The sequence below is a fragment of the Eptatretus burgeri genome, chromosome 2, assembly GCF_056783735.1.
Source record: "Eptatretus burgeri isolate ZD-2024b chromosome 2, Ebu_testis_v1, whole genome shotgun sequence".
Lineage (NCBI taxonomy): Eukaryota > Metazoa > Chordata > Myxini > Myxiniformes > Myxinidae > Eptatretus > Eptatretus burgeri.
The window spans coordinates 23,803,053-23,822,832 of NC_140962.1; the positions used below are offsets into that span (position 1 = coordinate 23,803,053).

The 19,780-nt window shown below is 42.8% G+C and overlaps 1 protein-coding gene across 4 annotated transcripts in view; it reads right to left on the reverse strand.

The window, feature by feature from the left end:
* LOC147031599 (uncharacterized) overlaps positions 1-19,780 on the reverse strand; it is a 595,949-nt gene that overhangs the window by 551,041 nt on the left and 25,128 nt on the right. For 3 of the 4 annotated variants that reach the window (XM_085865848.1, XM_085865859.1, XM_085865840.1), the window contains exons 3-4: positions 11,405-11,536; positions 11,121-11,252 (exon numbers count right to left, since the gene is read on the reverse strand). The exons of the other annotated variant lie outside the window; for it this stretch is intronic. In XM_085865848.1, the coding sequence (XP_085721974.1) occupies positions 11,121-11,252; positions 11,405-11,536 (264 nt within the window). The remainder of the gene's footprint in view (positions 1-11,120; positions 11,253-11,404; positions 11,537-19,780) is intronic. 4 annotated transcript variants of the gene reach the window in all.

A 19,780-nucleotide genomic window follows, 5' to 3' on the forward strand; every position in this document is an offset into this window, starting at 1 on the left:
GTATGCACACTACTGAGTGCCCTTCTAGTTTCAGACAGAGATTCTTTGGAAAGCTCATCTTCCTCATCCATGTCTTTGTTGCCTCCAATCCAACAATCATCATCCAATGGTACATTCCCCATTATACATTCCTCAACTTCAAACTCCTTCTCAAGTGGTACAACCTCTGGAGCACCCTTCTCAACCACTGGATTGAAAGAAGACTGACAAAGTCCTTCACAAAGTTCAGCACAGTTCTCTTTGCCAAAAAGTCCAGTGTTTGGCAATTCACCTTCGTCATGCAATTCATCCAGCTGTTTCTCCTCAATATCCTATAAGACTGACATCTGGAAAGGATTTCTGGGGTCCATCAGCAACTACAAGTTCATCCAATGAAAAATGCTGAACATCATCCCCATCACTAGAATCCACCACATTCACAACAAGTGGGCATTTTCTCTTCAAAGCTTGCACTTGACTCACTTTGGTTGGACTCAGACATGAGCCTCTTGCTCAACAAACAGAAAATTACAATTGCTGCAACTCTATTCCTCAACACATTTTTTCTTGGGATCGTTTCATTATTGGCTCAACAAAATAAACTTCAACATTTGCCTTCTTGCAAGTGCCAAGTTCAGGAAGCAATGCTTCAGGAAGATCACTTTCATCACCCAGCACCTTCACAACTTCAATGTCATTTCTCTTCTCAGTATCCAATGTCATTCCCTATTGTACAATCATCAAAAAACATTTCTGTAGATCCACTCTCAACTACAGCTGTACCATCTGCATTGCAACAGCGACTACCACAAGACTCGTCATAATCATTCTGCCTTAGCATCACTTCCACAAGATTCATAAACAGTAAGTAATTGGCCTTCACAACTATTATCCAGATCTGAACTCTGGGATTGGTTCTGAAAAATTCCTTTCAAAAATAACATTTTCCCACTTCTCCATTTGACAAGCATCTTTCTCTTCCTCTTGAGGTCCATCTGTGACTGTTAAACCACCTTGCACTTTTTCAAATTGGGCAATTCTCTCTCCAGTTTACATTAGCAAGCTCACTTTCGATTGTTTCAAGATCAGCCACTTGTTTGGTATTTGGCATGTCGACGTTATTGTCGCTCTCCTCCACTACATGTCCTGCAATTGGTTCAAACATTGGCTCCGCTACATCTGTTTCACCCTTTTCAGTAACATCCCAATGCCAAAGTGCAGCAAGTCCGGTTTAACTTCACAATTGGCTTGGTACCAGTCAATCAGCCCAAGCATGGTCTCAAAAGAACCATCAACGTCACTTTTGAGAATAACAGAAACTTTTGGTTCTATCACCTCTCCCTTGATGGCATTGTCCCAAGTATTCAAGCCACTCCTGTAACCCCTCATCCATCTTTTCCCCAGTCAATTGTGGTCTCCATAAGCCTTTATTAACTAACACCCACTCTTATTCTGTTACACGGGCTTCCAACTTTTTCACCTCCTCAACCAAACCACCACCCTGGGCGCTTACAAAATCCCAATTCCTCGACCTGCTGTTGCACTCTGGCATCCACACAGGTGCGATAGCCCTCCATGTCTTCATTTACTTTATTAATTATTTTATTTGTTGACCCAATTTCTTCTTTCAACTTTTCCTCCATTCGGACAGCCTGGGTTTTACCCTCTGCTATTTTCATTGCCATTTCTTCCCATTTTAGCTCAAATTCTAATGCCATTTCTTTCTCCATTTCCCTCATTTCACTCATTTGTTCATCAATTTCGCCCTCCATTCCACCAATTTGTCCCCTCGATTCACTCGCCTGTCCATTCATTTATTCACTAACTAGCATAACCCACGCTCTGCGTGACATGTTGGGGTGGGTGTGTTTGAGAAAGGAACTGATGCAGAGTATCAGCAGTAATTTTACTTTAATGCAGTAAGTGGAATACGATTTCACTGTTTCAGAACCATTTTATTTACCTTTTTTTTGTACCATGCACCTCATATGGTCTTTGAGATAATGTAAGCCGAACATCACGTTACTCGAGCGCAGAACAAAGTCGAAGATAGCGTGACACGAAACCACAAACTCGGAAATAATATACAAGATTCCCTTCACGTCATTCCTTTGTTCATCAATTTTTTTTTCCATTCCATCAACTTGTCCCTTCAATTCACTCGTTCACTCATTCCTTTTATTTTATTCTTTTGTTCATCAATTTTGTTTTCTATTCCATTAATTTGTTCCTTCCATTCAATCGTTCGTCTATTCATTTGTTCCTTCCAAATTTTATCCCTTTATGCCTTTTGTCTCATCATTTCTCTCATTTGTTCACTCTCTAATTGTTTTAACATGACCTGAGTCACCATACCCACTCCCTGCATCTCATCTTCAGATATTGTGGAGGAGAGGGGACTGATGCTCAGGATGGGGGGGGGGGTGGAAGCTTCTACCCTTTTGTCATCACCCAGCTCTACCTACAGCTCGCCTCCTTCATCCCCACCATCTTATGGCCGAAACGCCATCTTGTGGCATTTCGGCGGAAATATACGCTTTATTTATTTACACACGCACAAGCAGGCAATCATTTAAAAGTGAATATTTACAGGAAAAAGGCATAAAAGAGCAGATTTAATCCTAACATATTCGTATACAATCTTACTCACACACAAGACACATGACCATCATGCAATTCGGGGAGAAGATGGCAAGAAGAACTTAGCAGAAAAGAAAACTATGGAGTGTGGGGTCAACTCATTCCCTCAACTCACACAGCTCAATGGGATGTGCTAGTTCAAATATACTGGGGGAGGGAGGGGTGATGGATGGGGAAGATGGGCAGTGGAGTGGTGATGCAGAGTGATGGGATGCGCTGCTGCATCTCTGAGGTGTTCAGACCCAGTCGGCAAGTCCTCTCCGGAGTGCAAGATAAGAAATGCAAGAAGCTCCGTTTCTGCTGTAACTATGGGAAAAGCTGTACTTCGTGCCATGGACATGGAGGTGAGAAGCACTGTGTTTCACTATAAATGCACCAAGCGTCGTGCTTTGTGCCATGAATGTGTGAAATGCAAGAAGGAAGAAAGTCTGACACAGTGAAGGTAATCTGATTGGCCCAAACAATTAATGACCACAGACGGACCGAGGGAAGACCAACCAGCTGTGCGGTAAGGTAAGATCAAAGTGGTGAAGGAGGGATTGTTGAATTGAGGTTTGGTGAAGAGGATTAATGGTGGATTTAGAAAGGTAGAGGTGAGAATGGACCGATGGGGTATTGAAAGAAAGATTGAAAGGAACAGAGGAGGGAGATTGCTGGAACGGACTGATGGGGGTTGAAAGTAGTAAGGGCGGGGGGATTGTTGGACCGAACTGATGGGGGTGGAAAGTAGTAGAGGGGGGAGTGGAGACATCACCAAGGGAAAAAACAAACTAATCTCAATGCATGCCAACCCAGAACCAAAGACAAGGGGCAAAGGTCTACCGACACATGGACTCTTGAAATAACTCATCCTCGGGTCTCCTACGTGTCCATGTATGCTCTCAACCTGGCCTACGTTTCCAAAACCATCACAATGTTGTTGGAGAAATCACTTAGACGGTCTCAGAATATATAGATTTGAATAGTTATTTCCCTTAAGGCCCGGTCACACCTTGACGTTTTAGCCAACGTATGCCGATTTTTGAATTTTTTTTCTAAAACGCTGGCACACGTTGACTACGTTATGGGTAAGTTTTGATAACATTGAGAGCACGCTGAAAAACACTGCCATACATCGTTGTACGTTGGCTTTAAACGTTGTACTTTTTGGTTGTCCTCAAATTTTTTAATGCTTGAAATTTCACGACGTATGCCGGCGTATGACTCACACGTTCCGCTACGCTGGCCACAAGTTGTATGCACGGTCTGCGATCGTTGACAGACGTCAACACATGCTACTTGTAAGTTAATCATAAGTTGAGACACGCCGAGGTAATGTTTAGCGTACCCGAAACTTATTTCTAACCTATGATTAACGTGTTGTTGGCACGTTACGCGATCGTTGCCACACATCGACAGACGTTACTTTTAAGTTACTCATAGGCTGAAAGACGTCGGTATCATGGATCGTCCTTGCGTCCGCGTCCACGGCCACGGCCAGGACACTTATTTGCAGCATTCTTCCAACTTTTCTTCGGTATGACGAGGATGTTCACACTTCGATGTCTAGCTTGGCTATGATTCCAATTGTCCATCGGCAGCGTCTATTTAAAATAGTCGAGTTTGAGCGTTTTAACACGTTCAGAAGAAACGCTTCAAATTTCCAAACCCCAGCGTCAAAAAACAAAGGCGAGTGACAGCAATTAAAATCGTTCATTGTAAACAATGAAAATAGCTGAGTGGTACCGTTTAAAAGTCGTTGAGTGTAAAAAAATCCAATTGTTGAGCACAAGTGTCTACTTTCAAGAGTGGGGTTTGAGCGATTTAGCACGTTCAATAGAAACGATTAAAATTTCCGAGCGCCAGCGTCAAAAAACAAAGGCGAGTGACAGCAATTTAAATCGTTCATTGTAAACAATGAAAATAGTTGAGTGGTACCGTTTAAAAGTCGTTGAGTGTAAAAAAAAATCCAATTGTTGAGCGCAAGCGTCTACTTTCAATAGTGGAGATGCAGCCATTTAAATCGTTGAGTGGCAGCCTATGAATAACAAGCCCCACGTTACCGGCAAAGATAAACTGCCGCACGACAAGGATAAGTTAGGCTATCGTTGGGCATAGTTTGTGAATGCCGGCTTCACGATAATTATTCGTTGGTATATCGTATCTATAAGTAATCAAAGCGCTCTATGCACATTATTAGTTCATTGTGCATTTGTCCAACCCGTTATGAATAGACCTAAATCGTAAAAACAAGCTATAGCTCATTGTTGAAAAAGCCCCATAAAAAATTAGCCGCGAAGACCTTCGAACAATGGTGAAAAGATGTCTCCTACCCGTGGACAAGCGGACCCACACCCTCCTCCTCACACTCACCTACTACTGCCAACATGAACAAACTACTACTAATACTAATACTAATACTGATACTGATACTGATACTGTTACTGCTGACATGGACATCGACTCAAAAAGGACTCAAACACTGTTGAGTTCCCCTTTTATGAGCAGCATTTTTATATACCAATTCCCAAAACCGCTGGGAACATGTCTTTATCTGGCAGTTGTAAGCTAGAAACACATTAATTTTTTTTTTTGTCGACCGGAAGACGTCATTGGAATACGTCTACATACGTCGATGTGTGTTGGGACTACGTAAATAATTGGTTCAAAGTACGTCAAACATAAGTTAGAAATAAGTTTCGCATAAAAAAGTCATTACCGCGACGCGTTTCGACTTATGAGTAGCTTATAAGTAGCCTTTGTGGACGTGTGTAAGCGTCCACATATCGTATGTAAAACTTATCCCCATCGCATGCGGAACGTGTGTCATACGCCGAGTACGTCGTAAAATTTTGAACATGTTTAAAATTTCTTGACGTACTCTACTTACTACGACGTATGATAGCGTACTTTAGCGTTCTACTCACGTATAACAAACTTACTCATACCGTATTTGACGTGCCCCAACGTTTTAGACACATTTTTCTTAGGTCGGCATACGCTGGCAAGATCGCCAAGGTGTGACCGCGATGTTGACACTTCCATTTCTACGGCAGTTATGATTCGAATTGTTGTGCGTCAGCCTTTTAATAGGCTACGTCACGACATCGTCGGCGATGTGTGCAACGCGCTATGCCTAAGTTAGACTATCGTTGGGAATCGGTTGTGTAGGCCGACAACAGGTTCAGCATTCGTTGGTATAAGTTATCTATAACACAACGAAACGTTCTGTGTCCGTTACCAATGCGTTATACATAAGACCAAGTCGCTATGAATACGTCCGAATCTAAAAAAAAAACATCAAAAGTTCAATGTAAGCCAGCGTTTTACATACATTTTAATACATTGCCATCGCTGGCTAAAACGTCAAGGTGTGACCGGGCCTTTAGTTCATGTTGTCGCCCCTGCCAATGTTTGTGTATAAACCTGCTTCTCCCTGAAATGCTTAGTCATTGTTCTAGCCTCTGTAAATCTGTCTTTTGTGTCATTTTAAAAGATAGCGGCCTTGCGGCCCAACAGGGGCACAAGATATGGAGTGCTCTCATCAAGCCCTAAACCTTCGGGAGGACTCTTGAGGTTATGGGGCGGGACTTTGACTTGAACGATGCCTGAACGTCCATTGAGCAGACGGGCAGGGTTAGGCAATGTCAAGTTGTGGGGTGTAAGCCGAGGTTGTTACATGGCTGCAGAACAGGAAATAAGTCTGTCTAGTCTGGGGTTTAACTGGAGGGTCACATCTGCAGTGGAGCTTAGAGGAGGAAGCAGATGCATGGCTTACCAAATGGAGGGCAGTCCCAGCATTCCCCCAACATCATCCAATCATTTCCTCTCCCACCCAAAGCTGCTTCCCTGAGCATTGTGCCAGCTCTCCAGTTGGCCTGCGTGACCATAATTCCTGCCTGACTCTCGCTGCTCAAGACACACCCTGCTGGACGTGGGTGCCCGAATGGGCCGTGATTACGTATTCATGTCTTGTCTTTTTCTCACTGGTCTTACAAAGCCTGGTGTTGGCTTAACCGTTAGGGTGGCTGGCTTAATATCTCAGGGTCTTGAGTTCAAGCCCCTGTCATTCCATTGCATCAACACCATGTGGGTTGACTCAGCCTGCAATCCTTCTGAGGTTGGTGAAATGAATACCAGCGTGCTGGTAACAGGGGGCATTGCATCAGCGGCACAGCCACACACCCAGGAGATGCTGCGGCCATGATGCAATAAATAAAATAAAAGTAGTCTTACTCATGTGATGTGCCTGAGGCTTTATGTTAGATAAGAGCCTTCTGTCTGCACAAATCGCTGGGGAGACCTATCATTTATTGTAAATAACATGTATTGTGTGAATGCAATGAGTGCCTTCCTTGATGCTTCTCCTTTCCATACAAAATTATTACCTCCACCACCGATAGTAGTCAGAGGTTATGTTTTCATTCCTGTCTGCCTGTCTGTCTGTCTGTGTGTGTCCGGGATATCTCAAAACATTGTGGACGGATTCAGACAAAATTTGGTGGAGAGTTTGGGTGTGTGACAGGTCGAAATGATGAGATTTTGGTGAAGAACCCTTGAGAGATGGAGCAAAAAACGACATGCAGCACAATATTTCAAACAGTTGAGGATGAGTTTTGACTAAAATAGGTGGATGAGTTGGTTAGGTGACAAGAACAAGCGGATTAGATTTTGCTTCAGGTCCGGATCGAGATCCGGCCTATCAATGGGATACAAAATGTAAACTGTTCAGCCTGGCGGAGGTATGCCACCGAATACCGTTCTAGTTTCCCATTAAATTCACTGGGTCTATGAGTTATTCAAACATCGATTGATCACTGGTTGAGAACATCTGACTCGGCTGTGAATCCTTTGAGAGGATATTCGGGATTTGGGCGCTTAACACCCATTGTTAAGTTCACCTCCTCGCCTGTGAAAACTACCCCTCAGGTTTGATTTTGACAACTACCCCGTAGAGGCAAAGTGCATGGGTGAGCCACTTGATCGGCCATTCCAAATTGGGATAGGTGTAGGAACGCATAGGCACTTAATCCGGCCCAAAGCGTCTCAACAGAAATACGCATCACCCATCGTTATAAAACAAGCAGGGGCCCGCTGTGCAGTGTAAAATGCTACTACAAGTCCTCAACTCCTGCCCCTCATCCCCTCACAAATCCCAAGTCAGAACCCCCCATCCCAAAGCCCAAGTCCTCAACCTCTGCCTCCCAACCCAAGAGCTTCAAACCCTTCCCCACAACCTCCCCACCACAACTCCTCAACCTCCTTTCCCCACTGAAGAGAGAAACTGCAATTGAAACAGAAACACCTATGTGGGGTATGAAGAGACACATGCCATGGCCTATCATGGTCATCTGTCTAACTCACAATCCTGCAAGATATGTGAAAACCCGATGGAATTGCAACTACCAAGTGACCATAAGCAGCCTAATTGTGCCAATAAACGACACTAAACAAATTTTTATCTTCTTCCAGGTCCATAAGTCAGTCTTTGATTAATGTCGAGTCTATTTGGGACAACAGTCAATTCTAAGTCATGCTGGTCTGATATAATGTCTTTTGAAATCCATTTGTCCAATGCATGGGGTGTGTATATCTTTATGAATAAACCGTATAAATAAATGCTTTCCTTTCCTTTGTTCTCCCTCCATGTCTGCAGGTCTACAAGAGCTCCATCTTGCTGTTGCTGTTGCTGTTCTTGTTGGCGATCGATTTTTGGAATGTGCACCAATTGGTCGAACAGCTGCTGGACCCCGCCAACATTTGTCGGTTCACTCCACTCACTATGGCACCCAGGTAAAATGGCGTGGCCGCCATTTTGGGCCTAACATATTAGGCCTGTAGGTCTCTGCTGATTATATACTGCCCGGGTTTGTGCGTCAAATTTCAATTGGCTTTGTTTGGGTCGAGTGTTATTCACGATGAGAGACCCACGAATCATTTTACAAGTGAAAAAGATATGAAAAAAAAAGTCAAATTTCGAATAATCGTAATGTTTACTCAAGCCTGTTAGAACGCATGGTACATCAGAAAGCATAGTAATCATGTGGTACGTCCAGGTTTGTTGAGTCATCTGATTTCCATTCGCTTTTTTGGGGTCGAGCGTTAATCATGCTAAGAGAGCCCGAAAAATCTAATCATATATCAAATAATAGTAAGGTTTAATCAAACTCGTCAGAAAGCACAGTACATCAGAATGCACGGAAATCAAGCATTACATTACATTACGTTACATCATCAAGTATTACGTTATGTAATTTACGGGAAAAAAATAGCGTTAAGTTTATATGTTGCTCGAAAGCATCCATTCTGGGAGGTATTTTTTCACTCGTCTTGTTTTTCTTTGTGAACAAGTGATAGCGAACTTCATCTCATCCAGTATACATCATGGACACCAAAGAAACATATGCTGCTTCAGTCACAGGGGAAATCTTTGTTGCATCTTTTCCAAGACCCTTTGGTCCATCCATCAATTGTGGATGTTCTGTGACAGCCTTCATCCACTTTTCTTTTCCCATTCCACTAAATACTGATGTCGAGTCACAGTCGCTAAACGATTGAATGGATGGCAATACATTTGCCATACCTTCTCCTAGTTCTGCTGTAATGGTGTGCATGGGCACAGACCTCTTCTTGTGACCAGTGCCAGTTTTCAAGTACAGTTCCATATTACCAGTCATTGAGCAGTACCTTTTGCACATACAGGCTACGTCTGAATCCAAGCTCCACAAAACAACTCTGTCAATGCCCAAAGTATTCTTTGCATGTCAAATATGCAGGAACATGCGAGAATCAGCTTCGTCGTCGTTAGCTGACAGCTGGAGGACATCATAATGGTATCCCCTAACTACCCTGATTTCCGTATGTCATGGAATCCACCCGACAGGTACAGTTCACAACTTGGCAAAAGAATGTCTTCACACTTTGCACTCCAGTCTTCCATGAGAAAGTTTGCTGTGTTGGCTTTGTTGTTTGCCTTTGACATCTGCAGTCGTTGTTTTGGGAGGGGTGTCAAGTGTGAGGCATGTCGGATTTCTTGCATTTGTATACTGTGTTTGCGAGCTCTTTCACCCGGCTTCATAGATTCTTCATTCGAATAGTTGTCACCAATGACAGCAATGCACTTGCATTTAATTCCAAGGATTCTGCTCAACAACTGATCAGACAGTTCTCCAAAGGTCTTGGAGGATGTGGTAGCTGTGCATACCATTCGAAGGAGCAGCATCAAGTCTATAACTCCAATATCACTCTAAAACTAAAAAGTGTTCATTTGTCCAATCGGATATTTTTTGACATTCCAGGAGTCTCCATGAGGTGTTTAATATGACCGTTCGGCGATCACTAATCGCTTGCCAAGCCTACCGTTCCCTCTCAACCATTTCTTTGGCAAGCTTTCTTGAGTGCTTAAGCCACATGGTGAGAACTCTTCAAGCTTCTTGGTTGTTTGTTTACCAGCCATGCTGATACATGACAAAAGTACCTGCACTACAATTCTGCACTGTCCCTCTGATAAACACAACCAAGAATACATCAATTGACACACAAAGATCAGGCCCCACCAGCCTGTGTTGGGCCCTGCGATGTCACGCAGTGCCTCGCACAATATCTCATGTGGTGCCTCGCCCACTGAAAATGTTGTACAATTTTATTTTTACACGACAGCTCGACAAACATGCTGCTTGTGTGTTTATTTGCAAGCCATGGCGATACACTGCAAAAGTACCCGCAGTATCACTCTGCACTGTCCCTCTGCTATAACACAACCAAAAATACATCGATCAACGTGCAAAGTTCAGGCCCCACCCTATCACTCTCAGTGAAAATGTATAAATTTAGGGGCATAAGCATTCTCCATCTGCAAGATCATCATATATACCAGTAAATTAATAGACCAATTACAATGATCACAATCCCAAAATAAAAGTAACGACACCACAATCCTCTTCTGGTTTAGCATCACGATATGTTTTGACATCGTTCCATCACAATCCCACAACAAAAGCAAAATGTAAAAAGATGTCATGATGGTAATCCAAAAGAGGATTGTGGTGTCGTATTGTGACATCATAATGTGGTGTTATTCCTCATTGTTATTTTTCTTCAAAGATGACATTCCCATAACAAGAGCCAACATAACATATCATTCTCTTTGCTAACTCCCCTAACTCCCCTCACCTTTCTCTTTTTTGTTTCCTCAACTACCCTCACCTCCCTCTCACCCACTCATTCTCTCGCCTCCCACTCTTAGTATTCCAGTCAGTGAAGCGACGGGTGGTATTTGCTAGTTGTAAATAAACCATGAACCTGGATTGTGTGATTGCAATGAGTATCGAATATCCTCGTTTCCAACCAGGGTTGAGTGGTGTACGGAAAAGAGGAACTCAATGTTGCTGACTCAAATTAAATTGGGCTTAAGGAGAATCAGTATGAACTATTTGGATTCAAACCTTCTTTGGAGTGTTTGTTGCCCATGAAAAATATGATACAAACTGAACAAAGACAAAGGGGTTCCAATAGTTACGTACGAACTGGAGCGCAGTTCCATTCCCCTCTGCTGTATCCCAAGCAAATGCATTCAAGCATGTAACGACCCATCTCATGAGTCTTGCGCCATTTATCGCCAATCTTATACGATTGTCCATCAACATGGCAGCGATCTGTTAGGTAGGGTGAAAAACATTATTCACATTGTTGGAAAAGCACATCACATATACCAGTTTCAATTCAAATCTAATCAAAGGCTTAGCAGAAAATTATAAATTTCTTAATGGGCATTGCCTGAAATCAAATCGATGTTCGAAAAACTTACTGGCGACGGTGCAGCTGATGCGCCCACGTCCTTCACCCAGGCAGATACAGTCCAATATCATACCATCCTTGGGCCTTTCCCATGTGTCACCAACATGATGTCGCCCAGCAGTGTATCGATCAAAACATAATTCTTCAGTTGGGAGCAGAATGATTGGTTTTAATTAGCTGCCCGAAGCATATTACAGGCCTCAGAACAATGAACAATGTGAGGAGCAATTGCTAAATTAGTGGCAAAAGTTAATGGCTTACTTTGATTCAGGATTCGAATGCAGATCCAAAGCGCAAATTAAAATTCAGATGATAAGTCATGTGAGATGCTCTCTCCCTCTCTTTAAGGTTAATGGTTTAACCATTATTTGCCCATTGTGGGATTATCCTTTACCCTGGCTTCGATGTATTTGTTGATAAATCTTTGTTTCTGGGTAAATTGTAGTTATATTCTCAGCAACCATCAAAAAAAAAAAAATCAATGTAGCCTGAAACTTGACTTGAAATACATTCCTTCTTTTGTAAATAAATGGATTGTAGTTATGAAAATAGATTTTGGATTGACAAAGTATGTCAGGAATGAACATCGTCATGAATGAACAGACGTTTCCTTGTAGTGGTCATTGTCTGAAAGAAGACGTGTTCGTTTGGGTGTTCAAAGGATTATACAAAAAAAGATACTCACAAGAGTCCAAGACATGTCAATGTGTTTTGTTTTTCAATGAAAAAACTAGAAAGAGCAATCAGAGATTGCAGACCCTCTCCAGAACTTGTTTTGTGTGGTGTTTGTGTCATTTTGTGTGGTGTATTTTGCGTGGCATTTGTGTACTGGAGTGTTACGTAATTAATAATAAAGAGACATAATTTGAACTGCCACTTTATAACTGCTGGCAGTGATGATCGGGCACCAAGACGTCCCGTTTATAGGCAACCCTGCTTTGATTGGACACCTGACCCTGACCGATGACGTTTTTCATTATTATGCAATTTAATTTAGAATGGGATTAAAATAAATTCAATCAAAATCAAATGGAGAACCAAATAGGTACAGTCCTGCATCGGAGTCATCATAAGAAACCCGAACAAGCAAAAAGCAAAGATGAAGTCATCAGGAGGAACCTGGATAGGAATCGCATTTCAGCTGATCCTCCTCTACCCTCAAACATATCCAGGCACAGCCAAGTGAGCAGTTTTCAAATTACAATAACAATAAAAATCAAAATCAAAATCAAAAAGAACTCAGATCAAAAAATTAAATAATTATTGCTGCCAGACCATACATAGGTCGAATCAAGTTGAAATTTAAAACATGCATTCCCCATCACTGCGGGGTCATAATTGTGAAGGTTTATGTCGATTGATTAAGCAATTCCAGAGAAAACAATATTTAATACTTTTCTTCAATCCAATATGGCTGCCAAACCATGTGACCTATGGTTTCATATGTGTGAACGTTTTGTTCCTCATGGATACTTTCACCATACGTGTAAAGTTTAATGGATCATACGTGTAAAGTTTTACCTTGATCTGTTCAGCGACTTCAGAAAAGAAAAATTTTGAAAGTTAAAAAAAAACAAAAACAATATGCCTGCCGAATCACGTGACTGATGACATCATCAAATTTTTTTCTGTGGACCATTTTGTCCCTAAATGACCCTCAAAAATTTTCATACTGATCAGATGTTGCATTCTACATATGCCATTATGACGTCATAACAAAAATCACACACATTCCCCATGAGGAGTACTTGCCATGAGCCGAGTTTCAATCTTTTCCTTGGTGCATTTTCAGAGATACAGAGGTTAAAGTTTTTCCATTTTGCCAGCATGACTGCCATACCATGTGACCTATGATATCATAATTTACATTAAAACATACTACATGAGTAGTCGCACCTATGGTGAAAATTTCGTCTCAATCCGACAAGCAGTTGCGGAGAAAAACACAAAAGTTCTGTGCGGATGGACAAACAAACAAATGAAAAATCGTGCTTCGCACGACACTTGGCAAATTAGTTGACCTTACCGTGTGGTGGTCCAAGCTGTAATGTCATGGAATGTGTGGTGTTTATTTGTTCGTACATTAATAAAATGATGCGACAAATAACAATCAGGCGTGCGTTGTCATGGTTACGGCAGCAGATTGAAAATTTTCACAACTCATTTAAAGCCACCATGTGACATTCAACAACTTATCATCGGTGCTTGTTGCCTTTATTCTGATCGTAGAAAATATTTGAAAATACCTCGGAACATTGCTTTTCAACCAGCTTTACGATCCCGTTATCAGGTTTGAAATACGTTTTAAAACAAAAATATGTATTTTATGTGTGTGTTTTTCATGTTTTGGGTGACCCTGACCTTGACCTTGGGTCAATTTCGATCAAACTTTGTACACATGTTAATATTACATGCATAAATAGACAGTATAAGTTTCAATATAATAAGTGCAAAACTGTTTGAGACATAGCCATGTGTAATTCACAAAATTACCCATTGGTTTATAATGGGCGATAATATAAAGTGATGCAGAATCCAGATCCTGATCTTGAACATCCCCAAAGGTCACATATCTTTTTGCAGTGGATTTCTATCAGGTGTTAAAATTTCATCCAAATCCGTTAAGAATTGTGATCTGTAGAACGAATAGAATTTTTTTAAATCATTCCAATAGCTAAAAACTTTGACGTCATACGCTTGCGAAAACTGTGCATAATTTGTACTAACATGCATTGTAAAACAATTAGATATTCCATTGAAGTTTGTTGTGGTGTCAAGAGGAAGTCGCTACAACTTCCGGTCACCAAGTTATGTCCAAAAATGTGTTTTCACGTTGTGTGACGTCACATCGTGGCGTTTAGTCTGATTAAGACGGGGTTTGGACGCGGACCGTCTCAGGTGCATTGCCTATCAGGTGTAAAAATTTAAGAACGACTGGTCCAGCCGTTTAGGCTGTAGACGACCGGATAAACAAACAAACAAGCAGTCATAGACTGGTACTTACGAAATCGTCAACTTGACCTCTGACCTTGTCTAATAAAAGCTGTCTCGAGAGAAGGTAGCGACGCAAACCAGAAGTTTCTACGATGATTCTGTACCAAACCATCAAAAATCGTAACGTCGACCGGAGCAAAAATCTCCATTTCTCCACGCAAGTATTTTATATTATTTTATCAAAGTCACAAAACCGTAATATTCGGCCATCCACCAACAATCTTTACATAATCCGACGGCTCAGCGAGTCAGGCATGCGATGATAACGTTTATTGGGATAAAAAATGACTTTTAAACCATCTTTATCGAAAACACCGTCAGCGCACACGGAAAACCTTAACGTGACTCCACGACGCGTCTGCTCGAGCGCACTGCACCACATGACGACCCGTGACGCGTCGAGTGAAATATTTTTATACAATCTTAAAACGTCTCCAAAACATCCGATTTTTACCAGAATTTCGACAACCGAGTTTTAAGCGTCCTAAGCGATCGCAAAAACCGAAGACAAAATTAAAATCGAAGTTAAAACGAACTCGTAACGTCGAGCGAAGCAAAAATACTCCATTTCTCCACATTAATTTACGGAGTTATGTTTGATCTCACTGTGACCTTGACCTTTGACCGATTTTGACCAAAATCTAATCAGTGCTAGCCATCAACCTCCTGAAACACGTGGTCTAATTTGACATTGGTAGCTTCTTCCGTTCTCGAGTTAACGTGCCTACAAATAAACAAACACACAAACAAACAAATAGAAACGGAAGTGATCAATATACTTACGAAATCTTTAGATTTCGTAAGTAACAAACCAACAAACGGAACAGACCAACATACTTGACAAAATCGAAGATTTCACCAAGTAACAAGCCGGTAGGTGACGAGGGATTCGCTAGGATCAAAGCGCTGGATACGATGCTTTTCATTCTGACCGATCCACCGACGAAGATTCATTGCCAAGACGTATTGGTTCACATACAATTGTTCCTCTGCCTGGCAAGATTTTTCCTATTGCGTATTTTGCCAACTGGCACTCCTCATAAAAAATGACGGTAAATAGACACCCTATTTTTGAAGGACTACCATTTGAAAAATAATCGGTTTGCTGGTTTGTGCTGTGGAGCCTCACGTTGCAGACAGACACACACACACACACACACACACACACAACCCGATAAACTTCTCTCAATGCTCTTGTTTGACCACACCTCCTGAGCCACAAAATATTTTCATAAGCCACGCCCACTTTCCATAAGCCACGCCCACTTTTCATCAACCACGTCCACTTTCCCTAAGCTCCGCCCACTTTCCTAAGCCCCTCATAAAAATGACGGTGAATCGACACCCGATTTTTGAAGGACTACCATTTGAAAAATAAAATCTCAATCAAAAATCGGCTCGAGTAAAATTTTCTAAATATCTAAGTGTTTAATTCCAAAGTCTCGTTTCTCTACATTCAAAACTGAAGGACAAGTATTGAAAATACTGTACGTGGTTTTTCGGCCGCTGCACAGCAATGGGTGGTTGCTAGGCAACAAAATTCAAATGCGCACATTCCCAGCACATATTGCACACGTTGGCAAAGTTTCATCGAAATCGGTTCGCTGGTTCGTGCTGTGGAGCCTCGCGTTGCAGACACACACACACACACACACACACACACACACACACACACACACACACACACACACACACACACACACACACACACACACACACACACACACACACACACACACACACACACACACACACACACACATACACACACAACCTGACAATAAGGGATATCTAGCATATATAGCGAATCCAACAAACAAACAAAAACAGACAAACAAACAGACACAAACGCAATGCCCTCTCCTTAGGCGAGGGTAAACATGCATAATAATGAGGAAAACATAGTATATTGTTACGGTCCGGGTTCGAGGTTCACCACGAGGGAAAGCCCTTGAGATCCTTCCGAACACCCAGTCCTGAGGCCACCAGCTGCGGATAACTCCGTTGTCTGGCAGGTTGTGAAGCAACCATGAATGTAAATTAACCATGTCAACAAGAATGGTTTTCCATCCAACTCTGTTTACCTGAGATGATTAAATTAACTGAGTTTTGTGCCCTCAGAATACAATTGGGTTACTACTGAGGATTACAATGAGTGTATGCTGGCTAACGAGAGCAAGCAGGTGGGGTACAACTTCCCATCTAACTATGCTTGTATAATGGCATATGTAGAACACAACAACTGATCAGTATGAAAATGTCGGACCAATGAAGGAAAGGACAACCGAGACAGATTTGAAATGTCATCGAACAATTATTAATTTCCACACACACAAGCATGCAATCACTTAAAAGCAATTATTTTCAGACAAGAGGCAAAAGACACAAAAGAGCAGATTTATCCCAACACATGCACTTATAAAATCTTATTTACACAAAAGACACATGACCATCATTCAATCCGGGAAGAAGAAGACAAGAAGTTTGAAAAAAAGAAAAGTATAGAGCGTGGGGTCAACTCCTTCCCTCAACTCACACAGCCCAACAGGGCTGTGCCAGTCCACATATACTAGGGGATGGGTTAGGGGAAAGGACAGGGAAGATGGGCCAAGGAGTGGCGATGCAGTGCAATGGGACACTTAGCTGCGTCTCTGACGTGTCTAGACCCAGTAGGAAAGCCCTCTCCGGCGTGCAAGATATGGGAACTACAAGCAGCTCCATTTCTGCTGGGCCAACTGGACAAGCAGCTTCCCATGAACCATGCCACGTTCTGGGCTTTCTTCCTGCCCTCCTCCACACAATGAGCTATTTCTTCCTCTTCTCACACTCTACGCACCTTACTTCTCCTCGCCAGACAAGCTTTCAGGAGATGGACAACGACAATCTCGAAGCTCATTTCTCCTCACAGGACATGGCTTTCTCCCCACTCTCCACACACTCTGCTGTTCTCCGGACAAGTTTTTAGGCATCTCTTCTCGTACACACCCTGGGCTTCTTCAACTTCACAAAACTGCTTTTCTAAGGCAAGGACGAGGAACAGCTCTGACATGACTCTGTTCCGTACACTCTCTATCCTCTTCCTCCTCTCCTCCGCACACCTGTCTGCTCCTTTCCGGACAAGCTTTCAGGACACGGACGGGGACCAGCCCCGAGCTCCTTTCTCACAGGACACAGAGCTCTTTCTCTCATCTCTTCCGTGCGAGATTCAGGCTTCTGTTTCAGTGAAGTCCATTCAAATGCCCGGAGATAAACAGTCCAGAAAAAAAACACTGCCCGGATGTGTCCAAAGATAAATGCTGCCCAGAGACAAACACCACCCAGAGGCAAACATCACCCGGATGCGTCTTGAGACAAACATTGCCAGGACGCATTCGGAGCGAAGCTGTCCTGAGACAAACACCACTCGAACATGTCTGCAGACAAACTCACATCCGGACATAAACACTACCCAGACACATTCAGAGAAAAATACCACCCGGACACATCCGGAGCGAAGCTGTCTGAAGACAAACTCGCTTCTGGACATAAACACCACCCAGACAAGTATGGAGATAACCAATGGCCACACAAAACTACCATCTGGATACATCCAGAGACAGAGACAGAGACAGAGACAGAGACAGAGACAGAGACAGAGAGGAGGGTGCTGCCCTGTATTGGGAGGGGATAGAGCAAGGATGCGACAAAGAGAGAGAGACAGAGGGTGGGGTTAGGGGAGTTAGCAGAGAGAATAATGAACGCGCGCGCGCGCGCACACACACACACACACACACACACACACACACACACACACACACACACACACACGCACACGCACACGCACACGCACACGCACACGCACACGCACACGCACACGCACACGCACACGCACACGCACACACACACACACACGCACACGCTTGGGTGATATCGGTAATTTTTTGGGAATCAGCAGGTTGGAGTCAATGTGATTACTGACTGCAGTATGCACTGTATACAACCCAAAAACCTTGAGTAGTTGTCACCGAAGTACAACGGTGCATTTATAGAGATGTTTCAGGGAGATGTTCACATTATTCTTTACAAACAGGGGCGTGTGATATGTTGAGAAAAATTGGCTCGGTAATTTTGAAAAAAAAACGTTATAAATACGGCAAATGGCTCGGATATTGGGTGTTATCAAATATATTTTGCTTTGAAACTCACATAAAGAAACATATAACCTTTGTAAAGCAAATCTGATGATCAAATGCTTTGAAAACAGTCACGGAGACAAAGGAAAACCTGATAAAACCTCCATAAGGTATGGGATGAAACTTTGCCACCACAGCACAAATAACAGGCAAAACATATCCACACACCGTCCTGCGGAGAGTCCCTATAGATCCATATCTACCCATATGTACCATGAGTGCTGTATATGTACCTCAACCTTGAAGTAACTGTCGACTGTACATCCCGATTGGGATACGGTCTGTTCCGCTATCGATTGTAGGGTGCTCGGTAAGTGGCTTTAGCACTCAAGCAAGCACTCCAAAGGAACGCCTGGCTTGGCAAGTGATTAGCAATTGCCATCGATAAAACCATGCACCCGGAAACGCCAAAACAATGTCCAAATTGGACAAATGAACACTTTTTTTAAAAGTTGGAACTGCTGTTGAATTTGATTCTGCTTAAATTTTGTAATTCGGATTAGTTTAAGAGATCCTCAAGGTTAGCACATGTGCAGAAATGAAAAAGCCACAGATGCTGGCATCTCTGGGTGTTAATAAACATTGCAATGTACCAAGAGATTAATAGCCATGATGAACAGGCATTCGAAAATATGAGTGATTTAGAAAAAAAAACTTTATTATTAAGAAATCATTGCAGCATGTTTCATGCCATGGCATGGTTGAGCAGGCCAAAAAAACATGGTGGATTCAGACCCAAGTTAGGTAATCCAGGATAAGCCTTAAGACCCCAGAGAGCGAGGTGACCGAGGAGGATGTGATAAAGGATACGATTAAATAAGGCTGTTAACTATCTTCAAAAGGTCAGGTCAGGTTGGGAGCATGTGCCAAAACAGCGCGTCGCTGCATCCACTTTCCGCCGGTACTCCAAGGGCCTCGGTCTGGCCATCCCCCAGGCAGATGCCAGGCCCAACCCCATCTCCTTGAGATGATGGTCAACCTGCTGCAACCATGAGGCACATGGTCGGCCCACTGGCCTCCTCCACTCATGAGATTCCCTCACTGAGAGAATCTGGTGAGCAGCATCAGCGTCAGGAAAACGAGCCACATGTCCATACAGCCGCAACTGATGCTCACGGACTATGCAGGTAACAAATCTCATCCGAGTCTCTCTCAGCAACCGCTCGTTGGACACAAAATCCGACCAGCGATAGCCAAGGATTCTCCGAAGAGACCTGGTA